The sequence below is a fragment of the Danio aesculapii genome, chromosome 8 (genome assembly GCF_903798145.1).
Source record: "Danio aesculapii chromosome 8, fDanAes4.1, whole genome shotgun sequence".
NCBI lineage: Eukaryota > Metazoa > Chordata > Actinopteri > Cypriniformes > Danionidae > Danio > Danio aesculapii.
Genome location: NC_079442.1, coordinates 11,392,040 through 11,406,766, shown reverse-complemented (window position 1 = coordinate 11,406,766; position 14,727 = coordinate 11,392,040). Strand labels below are relative to the sequence as shown.

At 34.9% G+C, this 14,727-nt stretch overlaps 1 protein-coding gene across 1 annotated transcript in view; it reads left to right on the top strand.

Moving 5' to 3' along the window:
* Positions 1–4,136: 4,136 nt before the first annotated feature.
* rsph14 (radial spoke head 14 homolog) overlaps positions 4,137–14,727 on the top strand; it is a 40,536-nt gene continuing 29,945 nt past the window's right edge. Inside the window, exons 1-5 of the mRNA XM_056464328.1 lie at positions 4,137–4,192; positions 7,649–7,864; positions 8,024–8,126; positions 14,055–14,173; positions 14,256–14,481. Coding sequence (XP_056320303.1) covers positions 7,666–7,864; positions 8,024–8,126; positions 14,055–14,173; positions 14,256–14,481 — 647 coding nt within the window. The 5' untranslated portion in view covers positions 4,137–4,192; positions 7,649–7,665. The remainder of the gene's footprint in view (positions 4,193–7,648; positions 7,865–8,023; positions 8,127–14,054; positions 14,174–14,255; positions 14,482–14,727) is intronic.

Below are 14,727 nucleotides of genomic sequence, written 5' to 3'. Positions count from 1 at the left end.
ATTCCTTCCTTCCTTCCTTCCTTCCTTCCTTAGTTTGTTCAGTCCTTCCTTGAATCCATTATTCATTTGGTCCTCCCTTCGTTCCTCTCCCTCCCTTCGTTCGTTAGTTAGTATTTTTGTTCCTTCATTGCGTCCTTTGTTTGTTTGTTTGCTCGCTCCCTTCCTTCCTTCCTTTGTTCGTTCCTTCCTTCATTAGTTTGGTCCTTCCTTCATTAGTTCAGTCCTTCTATTCCTTGTTCGGTCCTTCCTTCATTCAGCTCTTCCTTCCATTCTTCATTTGTTTCATTTAGTGATAGTTTAAGACTGTTTGTTGATTTCAGTTATCATATAGTCAACATCCTTAATTTTCTTGTCAGTGACATGCAGTCTATACATTGCGTGTCTGACATTGCGTGTAATGATTTTGGACATCTTCTTGGACATTTTTAATGCTTCTTAAATGTTTGCTGCATTTATAAAGCGCCCATGTCTTGAGGTTGTTCGGTAAGATGCGATTTTCGCAGGACTGATTGTTCTACTTTAGCCAATCACCATCGACAAGAAAGAAATAGTGATTGCAGGTTGAAGGAAAATAGTGTACCAATACAGCACTAAAAATTTGCTCAAGGCAAAGTAAAAGTACACATTTTTAAAACTACTTAGGAAATTACAATTCCTGAAGAAACTATTCAATTACAGTAATTGGAGTATTTGTAATTTGTTACTTTACGCCACTGGCTGTTGGCATAACTAGGCTTCATTTGTACATATTTCCCACATCATAAATATGTGGTCTTGTCACCTACTGTATCCTGGTGCTTTAGCCTCTGTCATACCTGTAATCAACAGCTGACATTATGTGCCATAAACCTTGATTCATCACACCAGGCCATTTCTAATCCTCAACAGTCCAATCTTGATATTGGGGCCCTTTCATTAAAAGTTATCATGAGACTTTTACCCAGAAGTCTGCGAAGAAATGTGTGCTGTGAAGACAGATGGTTGGTTGACTGTTCATTGTTTAGTCATCTCCGCACCAAGTTTGCAACATATTGACCACATGTACTGTGAACAATGCATAATGTTTGCCAAGTTCCAAGGTGCAGTGCCATCAGTATGTCTTTTTACTGATAATTTTATATATAAATCTGTAGCTTTTTCTTTTGGCTTCAAGACTTTGACAACTTTTGACTTTAACACTGTACCCACTGAAAGCCTGCTATTGGAAAGCTTGCTTTGTAAACAGCATCAATGACGCCATTTGGTTGCCAAGCACACTCAAGTAAAACTTACTATTTACTGAAATGTTACATGTAAGCATTATTTGAAGGTCAACATTTTAACTATGGCAGTCAATAAGAATATTTAAAATTTTACTTTTGTATTTCTTAATGGAATGCATATTTATTTATTCAGTTCAAGGCTACATGTACAGTGCTTTTCACAATATTTATTGTTACAAAGCAGCTTCAAAAAATGTGAACATAATTACGTTACAGTCAAAATCAGAAAAGTTTAGGAGTTTTGTATGGGATGGGGAGTATATAAACATAGTTAACTTGCAGTTAGACAATTTTTGAAAATTATTTTTTATTTATTTAACAGGGACAATGCATAAAAATTACATTAACCTCAAAGAGGAAAGATGCATTGTGCCAGGTTGTAGCAGGATTGCTATTTTCCACCTGCAGTCCCTGGACAGGTAAAAATTAAAACAATAATATCCAATTAATTAGTCAGTTTAAAAAGTCAGTTTGAAAACATACAGGCATAATCACATATAAACTCAAACACTGACAAATCAAAAACATCTCACTCAGTGTGTACAAATTTGATTTGACATGAACCACCTCCTAGTCAGGTGTGAAAACATAATTTGTACATGTGATTATTTCTGTTGGGAGAGAATTCCATAGATTTGTGGCTTTATAAATAAAAGAAGATTTAAGAGGCTGTTTTTTAAGATATTGCAGTGATAGTACAACCGAGGATTTTCTTCATGAATTTTTAGGGCTCTCTTTTATAATGATTCCAATGATGTTAAAGATGATTTACATGCCTGAGACCATTACGCTAAGTATTTTCTTTGTTTTCTATTTCCACCTTGGGATGCCCACCTCGAGGCCTCTAGAGATTGTGCAGCGTCATTGGGGATCCAAGACCTGTACAGAGATGGTGCCAACCATCGAGGACTTCGAGGACAACACATAAACTTAATACACAAATACACTTCATTGAACATATACACACAGAAAACACCTATATACTATATAACTGTAGGTTAACTATGTTTATACAATAACTTTAACTGTTAAAAGCTAGGCCGCACGGTGGCTCAGTGGTTAGCATTTACAGCAAGAATGTAGCTGGTTCAAGTCCTTGCTGGGCCAGTTGGCATTTCTGTGTGGAGATTGCCTGTTCTCCCTGTGGGCCCACTTATTATGTAACGTCAATGGCTTTTTCCAAATCCTCACTTAGACCTGGAACAACATTACTATAGATAGTGATCGCCACCCTCTGAGTGTTCTCACTGTCTTTCTCTTCAATACACATGTAGGTGTTAAAAGGGTCCATCTTCAGCTGTATCTCTTGCATTATCTGAGTTCTGGTTTCATGGATTTGGTAGTCTTTTTGATTGCTCAAATCTCTTTGTTTATAGCAGATAAAGATTCTTTATGTACAGCTACCTCTGTTACAAAATCTGTCATGGTTGATAAAGTCTCAATTTGTTTTGCTGTTGCTCCAGATTCAATGGAAGATATTTTGAAGTAATTTACAGGGTGTTTGTGGATAGCTGAGAGAATCTCTGAAGAGCTATCACCATAATCTTTCCCCTCTCTTTTTTAGAGATTTTAGGTTGTGTTGTTAACAATGTCAGCTAAATCCATTTTGAGAACGTGTGGTTTTTCCAAGGATACATGTATGTTTTTTTTATGGTTGTTACAATTACTCAGACTTGATGACAAACTATTATAGGGTACCAAAGGTTCTTGCTCATAAAGAGGAAAAGTTCAAGAAACTGAATGAAAAGGGAAGGTGGCTTACAGTGGCGTGCACAGGCCTACTGCGGGACAGGGGCAGTAGGACCAAAAAGGGCATTAAAAAGTGGGGGTAAAAACCTATATTTAAATCAGCATATGTCTTTCTGCTGTTTTTTCATATTTCAATGACCTCCTCATGATTTACTGAAATGTCTTGCTCAATAGAGATAAACAGTGGATGAAAAAGCCATTTTTTTCAATACAGAGACTTTTAACTTGGATAATGATCTCACAACTGTAGAATTGGACAGGAAATATTGCTTACATTTTTAGGAGTTATGAAAGAGAAGGAAAACAGCCTTTTTGTCTTTTAGGCATTTCAGAATTTCCTGCACAATATATGAAAGGTGTAGGATGCATGAAACACTTTAATTTCTATGTGAAGACATTTTCTTCCTCAATGCCATAGAACTAACTGTTCTACCATTTGGATGCTACGATCAGACTGTAAACCTTTGATGAAAATGCCAGTCTTCCTTCCTTTGAGTTGAATTATCTTCCTTTCCTTTGAATTGTCTGTGCATCTCTTGAGTAATGGTACACCCTCAATCGCTAAAACTCCCTTACATTCTCACTGTGACCATGACTTTATGTTCAACCCTCTGTGGTAAGGACTCTAGAGGATTTTGCTCTGGGATTTAAGGGGTTAAATAAGCAATATGAAATTTATTTTTAACAGACATATCTCTTTAAATGTAATTTACGAATGTTAACTGTTAAGAAGATTACTGGCAACCACGTGTTGCCAGTATTTTTCTGTAAAACCAAGAAAAAGAACAGCACAATACTGTAAAACCTTTGAGTGTCTCCAGTGTGCAGGATTATAGCGATACAGAATCTTTTTAACAGTGCAAATTAAATAATAAAGATATTTAATAAAAGATTTGTAAGTTTTGTGCAATTTATGTTTGAACTTTGTCATTATTTTAATGCATTGGAGGGTGTAAGGAAATCTAAAGCTTAAAAGATTATGGACTACTATACAGCCTCCTAAGACTTTTGCATTTATTTTTTAATTGGAAATATGGATTTGTTTTCAATACCCTGTTTCAAATAGGCTTATAAAAACTTTACGCTACTCTCTGTGAACTTAGGGTAATTCCGTAGTTACCACAGCAACCTAACTATAAACGGAAAAGAAGAGGACGGTACAAATTAGCGAATATTTGAAGGTAACCTATCCATGTAATGTTGTCTCTAACAGTTTATTGATCTGCAAATACTGTATACATTTAATGACAGTAAGGAAATACGTAGAATATAACTTAGACAGTGTCCTTCCCCTGGCGTAACGTTAGCATGCTATTTCTCAATTGTCGTAATAGCATACTGTCGGATATATTGGGATGAAGCAGGAAAGACTAATATCAAACCTTTCAAATATTTGTATCAACACTCTGTTATTCGCGGGGTTGAAGTGAGAAACACATCACCGTAGCGTTTTTACAGATTTTTATTTTTTATTTTTGCGAACTTGACGTTTCCTCCCAAAATGCGGTAAAATGGCTCCTGTATGTGTGTAATTTACTTTCACTAAGATCTAACGTTATTAGATTAGGATCTACAGGTGACCGCAGTGTTGTTGTATTTTTCGTCATTTTGGTTTTGGATCTTACCAGAGCACATAGAGATGTCTTTTATTAGTTTCCATCTGCATTCTGAATGACTTTGACATATTGACCTTCAAAGTTTATGTATTCCATACAGCAAACAACATGGGTGTAACAGTTCTCTTTTATACATTAACATGACAGAGACCCTAAATGTACTCTAAATGTAAATTATTAAAGTTCTCTTAAATTTACAATTAGGAGTAGAACCTTCTAATATTAAAATATATTATTTTCTACTTGCAATTATAAGGTTCTATCTGGCAGATCATTAATGAAGCATTACTTTTCAAGAAATACAATCAGTCTGCTTATTAATTTAATTAAAAAAATGGTGTTGTAACAATATGTTGATTTTCAAGAAAGTAACATTTTTGCTTTCTATTGCATTTATTTAATGTTTTAAGATTAATATTTTTTTTCTTGTTTAAAATTAAGCATGCAAATGTTTATTTTATGTAATTAATATAGCAATATTTATTGTACTATATGCTTTATATGAACTATTGAATTGTATTTATTGAATTATATCCCACATGAATTAAATGAGGTTTTTGCCCTTCAAGGCTTAATATCGAATTTAAAGACTTTAATAGAAAACAGACAAAGAGCAAATGAGTTTAATAAACACTGAAAAATGTTTTACTTACTATATATATATATATACACACACACAAATAAACCTATTTCACATTTAATATATTACATTTTAAAAAAATAACTGTTTCTTTTTCAACAATGTAGAATTAAACATTTCATCTCAATGTCTTAATATATGCTTCTAAATCATTACATTTACACACATCTTTTTAGTTTCAGGTTTCTTCTCAATTTTATGTGATGCGGCTTTATTTAGTTGACTCAGATTTTGTATTTCTTTTTGGTCTTTCCCACTGTCAACGGAGCAGTCTGGCGAAATGACAAAGAAAGCTGATCATGATTAGTCCCGATTGGCTCACAGAAAGAACCTTCAAGCTAGAGTTTGACTTTGTAGATAAAATCTTTTTTATATTTTTTAAATAAAAAGTCTTAAAATGTTATTTAATAAGAATATGTGAATAGCTCAATTTTGTCAAAAATGTCAGAACCTTATATTTCTAAGGTGATGACCTGGCAATGGACCTGATGATAATCTGTCAAAAAGCATGTGCATAAAATGTAAACATTAATGGTAAAGGGTTAACAACATGTTAAAAAAAGAAAAGGACCTCATCAATTTTTCTTTTCACATGGTTTAAAACCTTTATGAGTTTCTTCTGTTGAACACAAAGTTAACATACTTTTAGTGGCTGGGACGTATTGACTTACATACTAAGAAAAATTTTTTATAGAAAGCAAAGGCATAGAATCACCAAGGGACACTGTTGTTATTTGGTAAACAGCCACTAGATGCCGCCAGTGTCACTTGGTGGCCATTTGGGTTAAAATATTATATAGTGCTCTCAATATAAATGAGTAACATTTTAAACAATATCTCAATGAAAACAAAAACAATTAAAAACATGTCGACAAGATTAACATATGCTAAACTTACAACATGAAAGTAAGGTTAACAAAGTAACCTAGATTATAAATATATTTTGAGCTTTGCTTAAATTAGGAGGATGCAAAAATGTGTGTACCCCACAACAAAAACTACTTTATCTAATCGTTGGTATGGACTCTGTGATTTTTAATGACAGCACAAAGACTTCTAGGCATGAAATGAACAAGTTGGAAACATTTTACAACATCGATATTTTCCATTCTTCAAAAATGACCCCTCATTTAGAGTTGCTCAAAGAAATGCTCTTAACTTAATGTCTCATCGGAATTCAGATCAGGATATTGTAATTATACAATATATTAACATAGTATATGTGTGTATATCTACACACACGCACAAAATGAGGTAGCCTATATGATTAATTTATGTGTCAGAATTCAATCATTTTGGAGAAAGTGGCTTTTTACATAAAATATTTATTAGTCCTTCTTTAACAGACAACACTGGAAAAATACTATATTCTACTATATGCAGTTAGCATTTCTGTGTGGAGTTTGCATGCTCTCTCCGTGTTTGCGTGAGTTTCCTCAGGGTGCTCCGGTTTCCCCCAAAAGTCCAAAAACATGTGGTATAGGTGAATTGGGTAAGCTAAAATTGTCTAGTGTTTGTTTGTGAATAAATGTGTATGGATGGTTCCCAGTGATGGGTTGCAGCTGGAAGGGCATACGCTGCGTAAAACATATGCTGGAAATGTTGGCAGTTCATTCCACTGTGGTGACCCCAGATTAATAAAGGGACTATGCCGAAAAGAAAATGAATGAATGAATACTGTTATAACATATAGCTAATACTACAACAAAAAGTGTAGGATCAACAAAAGGGTCAGTCTGTTATCAGTGACCCATTTTGAAAGTTATGTTAATTTAATTTAACATGTCAGTATTCATTTGTATTATGCCAGTGCATAAACTATTAAAGTAATGTAAAGTAATTTTACCTAAAAGTGACGGTTTCAAGAAAACAAGTATGGTAAAATATCTGTAAAATAATAGCTAAAATAAAAAAAAAGAAACTATTAAAAGTGTTGATGATCACCAGCCATGTGATTGTAACTGTTGTATTGTCCTCTTTCAGGTTGTATTTCAGCTTTAATGCACTTTTTAAATAAATAAATAAAAAAGCAATTTCTTGTCATCGTGACAGCAATAAGATCCAATAGACGGTCGATCCCTTTTACTCCAAAATGGCAGAATTGCTGGGCTGTTGCTGGTCACTACTGTTACAATGGGACGTTCTATTATGTGTCGCCTCATGGTAACTCTAAGCTTTTTGTAGAAAGTTAATGGGTCCCAGAAACCAGCATTTTTCAAAATATGTTAGTTTTTGGTTAACAGAAGTAAGAAGGTAATTAAATGATGAGTGAATTATTCCTTTACATTTGTACTTGGTCCCTTTCAAAAAAGCAAAACTAATCTGTCATTAAATTAACAACTTGTGTTGGCTAGTCACATTTAATGTGCTCACATTTGAAGCACCCAAGGATTTGAAGATGGCAAGTCCACAAACAACCGAACAGCCCCCACCGCATATTGACCCAACACAAGCACCGATCGCTTTTGGTAAGTTGGCGCTTTCTAAGCTGCTTGTGGAGCTGCAGGACGATGAGCTGTTTACCCGTCAGAAGGCACTTACTGCACTATGTGACCTTCTTCATGATCATGAGAGGGCATATGAAGCCATTTTCAGTGGTAAACACATTTAAAAAATATTTTGTAAAGCAAAGTTATATTCTATATATGGAATCAATGATTACAATTACACAATTTATAATTTTGTAAATGTACCTTTTAATAAGTACATTTTTATGTAATTATGATTACAGCAACTATTGTTTCTTTGCTTTTTAGAGTGCTTGGAAAGACTTAAAGTTTTGCTGCAAGATGAGGATAGCTTAATCAGGGTCAAAACTACTGAAGTGCTTTATGTGCTTGCTTCACACAGTATGGGAAGGTGAGTCCTAAAAAAAATAAAAAATTCTACATTTTTATTTTGTAGCGTTTGGCATGAAAATGTGCTTAGCCCCTTATTAGCCTACTATGTATTTTGCAAAAAGAATATATGCAGCAGCAAAAGGTGGTGAAGTTCCCTTTAAGTGAGTTTCTCGGTTAAATCTGATAATCAACAGATTGCGAAATAGCCAGATCACCACTCAATCACAAGGCCCACATGAAATCTGCCCACACAGAAATACACATATTTTAATGTTTTAAAATGGAAGTGAAGCAGTCAGTTAAGTTTACATTATTTTGTAAATTGATTTCTACACTGTAAAAAAAAATCCGTTAAATTTACAGAAAAATACCGGCAGCTGTCGTTGCCACAATTTTTCCGTAAAAAATACAGGAGCTCATAGAACTGTTAAAATGTATGTAATATAATCGTATTCCATGAACTGATACAATGTTCAGTTCACAGAAACGTAACTTAGTGTATAAAAACAACATCATTCAATGCATTAATGTGATCATGTGTGTTTACAATAAGCAAACAAATTTATACTACATTACTACACAGTTACCTTTAAACAAAAGAAGATGCCGCACATCATCAAATACTCAGTTCATCTTGGACTTGCATCTAGATGCTATCCTCCACAATGGTGGCACAATTTTTTTACAGTATTTTGCAGATTTTTAAACTTGATTTTATGGTAAAATCCCGGCAGCTGTGGTTGCCAGTAATCTACTGTTTTTAACACTTTACATTCGTAAATTTAGTTTACAGAATATTTCTGTTAAAAATACATTCCGCAGTCTGTATTTTTCCATCGAACACATTTAACCCCTCAAATCCCAGAGCAAAATCCTCATTACAGAGGGTTGAACACTCAGACAGTGATGAAGTTAATGAGATAATTAAAGGTCTAATTAAAGGAGAATTGAGAATTATTGATGAACAACTGTTAACAGCAGAATCACTGAAGGAAAGAAAAACACACACACGCACGCACGCACGCACACACACACACACACACACACACACACACACACACACACACAAAACAGCCAAAACCAAAGATGAAATCAACTGAGAATCAACAGTAGAGATCATTAATCAACTCCACAAACATCAGGAGCTTCCCTTATTACTGACCTTTGACTTTATTTCTGTCACATCAACAAAAGCTCTTAATGAAATCTTTGTTGTTTATTTGAAGTCACCATGATGGTGACTTCTTTAGTTGGGCTCTTCAACTACTTTGACACAAACTTGTTTTTTGGCTGCTATAGTTAGTTGTGTTAATCACACTAGTTATATAGCATGAAAAGCCAAAAGAATAGCACAATAATATGTCTGATATGAACAACTATGATATCAATACCACCCTCACGTGCTTGTGCACTCATTGAACATCTTGTTAGTAACAAGGGAGAAATGAATAACATACATAAATGAATCCACTTGACCTATAGCAGCTAATGATGGTTTAACAGGTCTAAATCCACCATTCACAATGTTTAATTTGTGGCAGCATTCAAAAACACACAGACATGAACAATTAGTCTTTGAATCGAAACAATGGTGACAAACAAAAAATAAAAAAAACAACCCAGAACAATACGAAACACTCTACTGAAACATTACCTCCCAAAAACAACTTAAAATAAAGGAAATGAAAGAGATTGTAAGAACTTTAAGCTGCTTAATATATTCATGCTGTAATGCATGCTGGGATTTTTGTACTATGCTGGCACCCAGCATGCATTGCAGCATGAATGAATTAAGCAGCTTTTTTTAGCAACCATGGTTGAGGTTCATATCCTGATTCTTGATGTCTGTATGTCATGATGTACACCTGGAAATTTCAAGGTTTTGTGCATGAAATTAATTAAATGTAAATTTCTTATTAAGTCCTTGATTATTGATTGTTAAACTTCCATGGGAAGCTGTAACATATGCCAAACAATTTTAAATAAAACAATTTTTAATGGCTTAACATATAAATACTCGTAATTATATTTGTAAGGATTAAGTATACACAGTAAAGTTTCTCATTTTTTTATTTGCTAAAACTGAGGTGTTTCAGAAACACAGTTATAACAGCCAGAGAAACTTAAAGGTAGAGGTTTAAGAGCTCAACTAAAGCAGCTTCTGATTTCCATGATGGTGAGGTCAAATGAAATATTTTCAATAAAAAATATAAACCTCTGTTATTATCAAATATTCTTGCAGATATGAACGAATTGAAGTCAAACTGTAATCAGTGAAGCTGGTAATGCTGTTATTTAATGGAGTTGTTTAATCCTCTGTTTTAATTCAGTTAGTTTGGTGTGGTTATGTCTGTAGTTTTATTTCTTGTTCTTTCCTTCAGTGATTGTGCTTGTTAACAGCAGGTGTTCATCAGTGTCTGAATTCACTTATTTCTGATCATTTACTGTAGTAGTGGACTAAACTATTTGACTAATTTAGGGACTAGTGAATGAGGGTGAGTGGTGAGATTTCAGACACTCTGATTAGTTTCTCGAAAACAAAGGTTAGGTCTGTTACAGCTATTTTCCATATTTTGTACAGAAATAAGCTGTTAATCATTTAACAGGTTTTTACTGTAGATTGTACAGACTTTTACTGTTAAAATCACAGACATTTTTTACAGTGTACTTTAATGAAAGTATAGCGTGGTTGTCTGTGATCAATCATGATTAATTGCATTGTTTTGCACAAAAATAAAAAATGATTTCAAAAGAAGTGTATTAAGTACTTGTATGTGTAAGATCAAGTAAAAAAAAAAACATTCTCAAAGCGTTTTAATAGGTAAAATATTTATTTTAAATCTCAACTTAAATAGTGTAATCAAATCAAATTTACAACCAAAGATACTGCCATTGTCAGGATATTACAATTTAAAGTCCAACTCTAACCTGAGAAAAGAGGTGCTCTGCACCGGGTCAAGCTTGCTCTTTACTCGGTGGACCCGAAGCTTCAACTGGTCGAGGTGTCATCAAGATAATTGAGTTTGTTTATGTCCGCGAGCTAAAGCATGCTAGGGCACCCTCCGCGAGTTGGTAAAAACTCTGGGAGACAGGAAGAGCCCGAAGGGGAGGACCTTGTACCGGCATGCTTGACCTTCGAACGTAAACCGCAGGAACTGCCGGTGGCGTGAAAGTATGGAGACATGAAAATACGTGTTTTTCAGTTCTATTGCTACAAACCAATCCTGAGGACAGATGTGCTCCTGCGTGAGCATCTTGAACAGCAGCTTGTGCAGACAGGAAGCTAGTCTGAACTGTCCTTGGAGCATGACAACCCACCTGCCGATGCCACGATAGACGTTTGGTCCTTGTTGTCATCAAGAGAGAGGGCCACCAAAGCACGCCAAAGAGGAGTGGTAGCCCCACAGGTGGGTTGACCCTCACTGATGAGACAATCTCAGCCACAATACCAGCTGTGCAACAGACATGCCCTCACAGTGATGCCATGCGCTGTCCGCAAGCATCACATCTTCATACTAGACCCCCAGACATGCAATGCAGTACTTGTACCCATCATCTGGGAAAAGGAAACCACCACATCCAAATACGCACAGTCGGTACGACATCTTTAAAAAGACTTTAAGTTTGACATTTTGCTCTTCAAAATGCACCACACATTCTCTATTGGAAACAGGTCAGGACTGCAGGCAGGCCAGTCAAGTACTTGTATCCTCTTCCTCTGCAGCCAGGACTTTGTAATGTGTGCAGAATGTGGTTTTGCCTTTTCTTGTTGAAATATGCATGGGCATATTGAAGGCAGCATGTTTTGCTAGAGGTCTCTATGTACTTTTCAGTAATAATGGTTCCATCACAGAAGTGCAAGTTACCTTTGCCAAGGGCACTGACACAACCCATGACAGAACCTGGCTTTTGGACTTGTTGCTGGTAACAGTCTGGATGATCTTTTTCTTCTTTGGTCTGGAGCACACAGCTTCAATTTCTCCCCAAAAAATCCCATCCCAGATGCCTTCGAGCTCAGAGAAGTCGACAGCGCTTCTGGACACTGTTAACATAGGGCTTTCTTTTGGCACAGTACAGTTTTTGCTGGCATTTTGTGTATGTAATTACGTATTATGGTACCTGACAAAGGTTTGGTAAAGTAGTCCTGAGCCCATGTGGTGATATTGCTTATAGATGAATTACAATTCTTGATGCAGTGCCTTGAATCTTCTAATTATGTTATGCATTGTTGAAGGTGAAATTTCCAAATTTGAGGAACATTGTTTTTAAAAATTTCTATATTTTTTTCACTGGCAATCCTCAGCTCATCTTTGCTCCCAAAGGACTAGACCTGGCTTGGCTGCTGCTAAATGATTTGTGCCAAATCATATCACCTGATGACATGATCTGTTTCAAATTACATAATTATTTAACCAATTTACTTGATTATTAGCCCTAAAGTGCCCCTGTCCCAGCTTTTCTTGGAATGTGTTGCAGGGCTGAATGACAGGAAAGGATGTATATTTACAAATAAAATGAAGTTGACCAGACAAAACATGAAATATTTTGTTCATATTTGCTGCAATGAAATACAAGTGAAAGAAAATTTGGAAATCACTACTTTCTTTTTTTATTTTCCATACAGTGCAAACCTTTTCTGATTTGGGGTTGTTTTAATTTGTATACCAACAATGTGATTTGTATAGAATGCTTATGTAAACCTGCAAATGTGTGTGTGAGCCACAGAAATACTGACTTCAGTCTTCTTCAGCTACTGATTACAGCAGTAGCACTTAGTGTGATTTCTCAAATGACACATTGCAACAGTATAATTTTTATTGGGTAGGTTACATGCATTGAAAGAATTTTTTTAATTATTTAGTTGGGGACAAAGTCACTCCTTGTCTATATATTATTGCCTATAATGAAAAAAATGAAGTGGCACAACATTTTGCTATTCAAAATGTGATATTACTGTAAAATTATATAGCTTTTTCAGTGAGACACAATTGTTTCAACTCTAAAAAACAATAAATACATGTTTACTTATGGAAAAATTAGGCTAATAATATACATAACAATTACTTTTATTTAAAGGTAAATGGCTCTTTTTTCAGACTAAAGCCTAGAGTTTGAGTTTACGAAATTCTGCTGTATGGTCTGGCACAGTCTATGTGGTGAAAAGTGTAGTGTGACGCGGCTTAAGCTGAAGGAAAATTAATAAATGTAATCAGTTAAAGAACAGGCAAAATGTTCATCAAGTGTCATTGTATGTATTTTTACGAATGTTTACTGTTATGATCAAAATTTGAAATTTATTGTTAAATTACACAGTTTACTACTTAAAACAAAATTGACAACAAAACTGTGTTAGGGAAAGTTGTTTTTAAAAGAATATACTACAATCTTGAGTAATTTTAAAATGTAAATAAATATGTTACTTATGTACCTTTTAAGGAACGTAATGTCTTATGAAATGTTTTTTTCTCATTTTATCTGGGCTTAACAATGTTATATATTAGTTTAACCTAGCCAAAATGAAAAAAAAGAAGTCTGCGGGACCATTTGCATGCATTTAATGCATTTTTTTTATAAAGTAAAACTATTAAGTAATAGTTGTCTTCACACTAGATTATAATAATAAAAGTTTCTTGAGCTCCAGATCAGTGTATTAGAAACATTTCTGAAGGATATTGTGATGTGTGCAGTCTGGCTGCAGACTTGGTGCAGATGCAATATAAGCTGCATCCAATGCTTTTAATGTGTTTACCTAACCCCACCCCTAACCCTAACCCTACCCCTCACAGTGACATCACTAGCTCCATTGAGTGCATTGTGTCTGACACTGCATCTCTAAGCGATGCAATCTCAGCTTGCATCATAAAGGCTGCATCCAGATATTATTGCAGTCATGGGATTTTTTAATTTTGGTTTTCAGAAAAATTCAAAGTGTTATATGTTTGCACAGAGATGCCTTTTTGAATTTTGACATTGTGGGCCCCCTTGCAAACCTGTTAGATGACCCTGAGATTGCCTGTCGTGAAAATGTGCATCGAGCACTCAACAGAATTGCTGAATTTCCCTTAGGTGAATATTGTTTTCAATACTTTTGTTTTAAATAGAAAGATATATCAGATGCTTCTAATATGAAGAGTTCTCTATTCTACAGGAGCCGTATTTATGGTGAATAAGGGTGTTGTGCCCAGATTGGTTTCGAAGATCTCAATTGAAGAAGAAAACATTCGTACTTTAGTTCTGTCCACGTTAAGCTGCTGCCTGAGTGTGAATGCAATACCTGCACTGGAGAGTGATGTGATTCAGGTCCTGAGAGATCAACTATCTCACTCTTCTCCTGTCATCCGCAAGGAGGCTGCATCTGCCTTAATGGCAATCAGGTAGGCAACAACAGTCTAGTTTGGGTTACATTTAGTGGGATGATGTGTAGTACTGGTATAACTACTTTTATTTACTACTCACATGTAACAACCTACTGAATAGTGTATATAAGTACAAACGTGAAACGTGACATTGGTAACTATACATTTTTTAGATCAAAAGTACACATTAACAAGAATTATATAAGTGCATTTTGCTACTGGTTTTCAATTTCACAAACAGCCATCAATTCTGCAAAATGCCAA